At 53.2% G+C, this 5,075-nt stretch overlaps 1 protein-coding gene across 1 annotated transcript; it reads left to right on the forward strand.

Moving 5' to 3' along the window:
• Window positions 1-255: 255 nt before the first annotated feature.
• LGALS1 (galectin 1) lies at window positions 256-3,799 on the forward strand. Its single transcript, XM_009937785.2, has 4 exons — window positions 256-325; window positions 1,554-1,633; window positions 3,021-3,192; window positions 3,591-3,799. The coding sequence occupies exons 1-4, from the start codon at window positions 317-319 to the stop codon at window positions 3,732-3,734; spliced, it is 405 nt and encodes a 134-aa protein (XP_009936087.1). The 5' UTR covers window positions 256-316; the 3' UTR covers window positions 3,735-3,799.
• Window positions 3,800-5,075: the final 1,276 nt, after the last annotated feature.

Consider the following 5,075-nt stretch of genomic DNA (forward strand, 5'->3'; position numbering starts at 1 on the left):
TTGTAAAACTATTTTCCATTGGCTTTGTGGCCACACACAGCTGGATCTCCTCCGGGAGTGGCCAGCAGCCTGCTTGGAAGGGTTGGATTTCGCATCCTGGAGAGGAGCCTGGGTGAGGGCGGGAGGAGGCAGCTCTGCCTCCCCCCAGAACTAAGCCCTCCCACCCTTTCCTCGGTCTGATTGGTGGGTGGGGTGGAGCAGGGCTGGGACAAACCAGCTCTCCATCTATTTAAAGGCAAGGGTGGGGCCCCTGCAGTTACTTGCCTAGGACTCCTGCACCTTGGTGGAGAGGAGCATCAGCCTGCAGAGCAGCACCATGTCTTGCGTGAGTGGAGAAGGGGATGGGGCAGCTTTGCTGGACATGGTTCTTCATGGAGGGGGACTGTGGGGAATGTGTTGGCGTGGTGTGAGGGGACCTGCACTATCCTCCTCCAGCTGCTCATCAGCCCCTGTGTCAGAGGGTGTCCTAGAGCTGGGTGCCTGCTGCTGGGGAGGAAGGATCCCTCCTGCATCCATTACAGAGAGGTGGCTGCTATTTCTTATTCTGGCAGGAGTCAGGTTTTTTTTTCCCTTCAGGATCCCTTTGGGGAGGTACGTGGGGGGTCCTTGCTGGGTTGGCTCCCGAGCTGGGGTAACCTGTTTTACAGCAGCTCTGCTCTGGGAAAGCAGCTGCGGTAATGTTTATTGCTTGCTGAGAACCTCTTCTGGGCAGCCTTGCTGCTTGCTTCCTGGCTGAAGTTTTCATGAATCACTGGATCGTTATTTCTCCCTTTCTTGTAAGTAAGTGTGCTATGCAGAAGTGTCCTTCTGAGAGTGTCAAGGACTGCTGGGGAGATGCTTGTGTCAGCAGAGTGATTGCACTTATTTAATTAAATTACCTTTCATTAGACTGAGGGTGATTAATCAGGGATTGTCCCAAGTGCAAGCTTATTTATTGAAGTGGGATGGAAGAAAGATTCTTGGGTCTTGCCTCTGCTGTGATAGAAAATGTGTTCATATGCCTTTACCAGGGTACTTTAGTTCTCCTAGAGAGAAGGTGGGGAAAGGCGTGTACATGGAACAGAAGAATATTTTTGCAAATGCTGAGCCTACAAAAAAAAGCCAAGCCCTTGAGAGCTGAGGAGCAAAGTGTCTGAGCCCCTGGACCTGGGCAAGGCTTGAAGTTCAAATCCAAGCCAGGGGAAGGGAGTGGAGGCTTCATCCCTGTGCAGCCTGGCTTGTGTGGGATGATGTGAGACCCGTGAGGCACACGGGTGTGTTTGGGACAGGGTGGGTGTGATGGGAGCTTGCAGGTGCTTACACTTTGCTGTGAAATACAGATATGTTGATGAGAGCAGCAGGAGAAAGGTTGGGAAATCAGGCACATGACCCATGTGACTGGGGTAACTTCTCTGGGATGTCCCTGGTGCAGTGCCCTAGAGGAAGGGAGCTCCCCTGTCTCTCCAGAGATCCGAAGTAATGCACTGTCTTGCAAAGCAGCAGGGAGAGGTGCCAAGTCAGAGCAATTGAGTCAGCAGGTACTGAGCTAATGTGTCTGCCTCCACATTCCCCAGGGACCAGTATGCACCAACCTGGGTCTCAAGCCTGGCCAGCGCCTCATTGCCAAGGGGAAAATTGCACCAAATGCTAAGAGGTAAGCTGTGTTGTGCTGCCCAGGCACGGGCAAGGCACCACACTGAGTTGCCCTTTTCTGGTGGGGACTGAAAGGAGTCCCTCCCTCGGGTAGGAGAGGAGCAGCTTTCGAAGGGGTTAACACCAGCAGCGCTTGCCAGTGAGTCATTGCCTAACGCACATTGCAGACACACTGTGCTGCCAAGGGGCTAAGCCAAAGCAGATGTGAAGCTCCAGCTGCACGCTCTGGCAGTGACCACATCCTCTCTAGCGAAGGGTAAAGGAAATGGAAGCTACGCCTATACTGAGATTTGGGTTGAGACCATCCCCACTGCCACATCCTCTCCCCTGCATGAAGATGGCCCAGGAGCGGGGACACCATTACAGTGCCTCGCTTCACTGGGCAGGAGGAGATTATGGCCCAAGCAGCTGAGAGGTGCTGGGTGCTCTGGCACCGTGGATGCTCTGAGCCACAGCTCCAGCTGATGCTGCAAATGGGAAGGCTCTGTGTTGCAGCAGGGGGTCTCAGCATGTTGAGGTCTGATCTCACCCAGTGGAGATGCCTCTCAGATCCTGGTAGGGAAGGAAGGAGGGAAGGTGGTGAGTAGGCAGGTGGGATTAAGTGGAAATGTACTCCTAAATGTGCAGGGACCAGGGTGGCTGGGGCCCCAGGCAAGCCTCTGCAGCAGGTCCCAGCCCTTGTGCAGGTCTGCAGCTGGTGGGGCTCCTCAGCAGGTGAGGCAGAGCCCATAGCTGCTGTACCAGCACTAGCAGTGTTCCAGGAAACGTGTCCCAGCTCTTCCCAGTGCCTTTGAAGTTTGATAGTGTCGGAGTGAAGCCTCCTGGGCTTTCTCTTGCCAAATAATATGCCTTCTGTCTTCCCATCTGGGTAAGAGGCCTGGAGGCAAGGTGGACATTGGGCTAGGAAGCTGCTTCCTCCCACTGCTGTTGCAGATGGTTTGGGATAGCTAATGACATGGTAATTATTTCAGCTGCCTGCAGGGCGGGGAGAAGGCAGTGGCTGTCAGGCAGCATGCAGCACCAGCTAACTGTCTGGGGTTGAAAGGAAATCTGTGGCAAGCAACTGACTCCTTGGGAGCTGGTTTGGGTGCAGGAGAACTCCCTGTCCAGGGCTCTAAGTGCTGAACCTTTCTCTTGTTAAAAGCTTTGTGGAAATTGTGGTGTCTCTCCCAGGGATGGCACTGTGGGGTCTGTCACCCCAGCAGAGAAGAGTACCCCTTGCTGACACAGCACTGTCTTTTTAGGGAAGCTGTGCAGTTTAGCAAAGGGTTTCTCTTTGGTTATCCTCAGCTGGGCTTGAAGCAACAGAACCAGAGATCTTCATGGCAAGAAGCAACATGCTACCATAGTATTGATTAAAACAGTATTGGTGTCTTCTTTCTCTGCAGCTTTGTGATAAATCTGGGGAAGGATGCTTCTAACCTCGCACTTCACTTCAACCCCCGTTTTGAAGCTCATGGTGATGTGAACACCATCGTGTGCAACTCAAAGAAGGTGGAAGAGTGGGGTGCAGAGCACAGGGAGACTACCTTCCCTTTCCAGAAGGGGGGCACAGCAGAGGTGAGGCCTGGGGTGCACTCTCTGTACGCGTCCCAGTGAAGGAAGGGTATCTGGCACAGGGCACCCAACTGCGGAGGCTGTCTCAGGGCTGGCTGTACAGGAGGTAGCTGGCTTCTCCTGCTTGGCCGGTGCCACCACCCAGGGCTCTGGGCAGTGATGAAGGGTGGGGATCAAACATGCAAGCTCCATCCAGCTCAAAGGGACGTTGCTATTGAACTGAGCAGGGAATAGGTATCTCTTGGGAGACCAGAATAACACTCCTGCTGTTGAAGAGCAGGTTATGCTGCTGAACATGTTCACCCTGCAAAGCAGAGGGTGGCACAGCAGTGCTGTGGAGGGGAAAGGCTTGAGGGTATCTCAGCAGAAACTTTCTCTGACTTTTTCATTTGTCTTGCCAGATTGCTTTTGCCATCAACCAAAATGATCTGACAGTCCACCTGCCAGGCCACCAGTTCACATTCCCGAACCGGCTTGGTCTCTCTGTCTTTGACTACTTTGATACACAAGGGGACTTCACACTCCAGTCCGTCAGCTGGGAATAACTTCCTCTAACACCTCCATCTCAAAGATACAGAAAAAGAAATCAATAAATATGAGTTTTGGTCTACCTAGTCTCAAAATCTGATCTGCTTCATACTGGTAGTCCACATGGGTTGGTTACCAGGGTGGGGGGAGGAGGGTAAGCAAGTTTGCTTGAGTACCATTTGGGGGGGGAAGATTGTGCCAGCCTTGGTCCTTGAAGTCCTGGATGGAGAGGAAGTTGAGGGTCAAATGCCTCAGAAGGAAATGATGGGACTAAGGGAGAGAGTTGGATGGGTCCCTTAGGCAGTCACCCACTCTTGAGGTCTAGACTGACACCTTACCCTGCATGAGTAAAATGGGTGGATTAAATCTTTCTTTCCATAAACTAAGCATCCCTCGCTGGCCTCAGGCAGCCTTGAGCTGCTGTGCTAGGTAAGCCTACTCAGGCATGGAGTGAGGGAGAAGTCCTTAATTGTGCTAGCTTTGGCCTGCAGCCCTCTGTAGAGGTTGGTCCTACTTATGATACAGCTTTCCCATGTCTTCTTGGGACTTCTTGCTGCTGCATTGGGACAGCAGTAGAAAAGGATGCCTTGCTGGGTGTGGTGGAGCATGCAGTGGGCTCCTCCTCCAAACCCTTTCTTCCAATAACTGCAGAAGCACAAATACTGGTGGGCCCTAGCTCATGTGGCACACGAGGGAAGTAACCAGGAGGGATCTGGTTTTATTCTGCCCCATGCAGCTTGCCTGGTCCATCCAGAGCTGGGAGAGGTAGCTGTGCCCAGCTGGGGCGGGGGATGCTACAGATGTGTCCACTATGCTTCTGTTACCCCTTCACTCATACTAGCCCGAGTGAGCCTGAGCACTTCCCAGTCTAAACTGAGGCTAGCCTCTGAGGAGTCTGGAGACCATGAGGCATGTGTGATGTTACAGCACAGTTCCTACCGGGCTGTGGGTTGTTACCCAAGGTGTCAGCCAGCAGCTGCCTCAGGGCTCTCCCAGTCTAATTCTACTTCAGCAGCAATGACTACTGCTGTGGGGCAGGCTGTGCCTGGTGGGCACAGGAAAGGTGAGAGCTGGCCATTTCACAGTGCACAGCAGTTACCAGGTGGACCTGGGATGGAAGGACCTAATCTTTGTGTCCTCGCTTCCAGGTTTGGCCATGAGCAACACGAAGTACAAATAATTTGGTGTCCTACAAGAACTCCTGATAGGCCTGGCTGGGCCAGTTCCTCCCATTAAGCAGTCGCAGAGCAGCTGGAGCACAGGAACTTGCTACTATGGCAGCAGCACCTCCCACTCTTGCTCCGTAATTTGTGAGGCTTTGCCAGGTCCCGTGTCTCAGGTACCCATGCAGAAGGAGG

Source organism: Opisthocomus hoazin, chromosome 8 (genome assembly GCF_030867145.1).
Source record: "Opisthocomus hoazin isolate bOpiHoa1 chromosome 8, bOpiHoa1.hap1, whole genome shotgun sequence".
Classification (NCBI taxonomy): Eukaryota; Metazoa; Chordata; class Aves; order Opisthocomiformes; family Opisthocomidae; genus Opisthocomus; species Opisthocomus hoazin.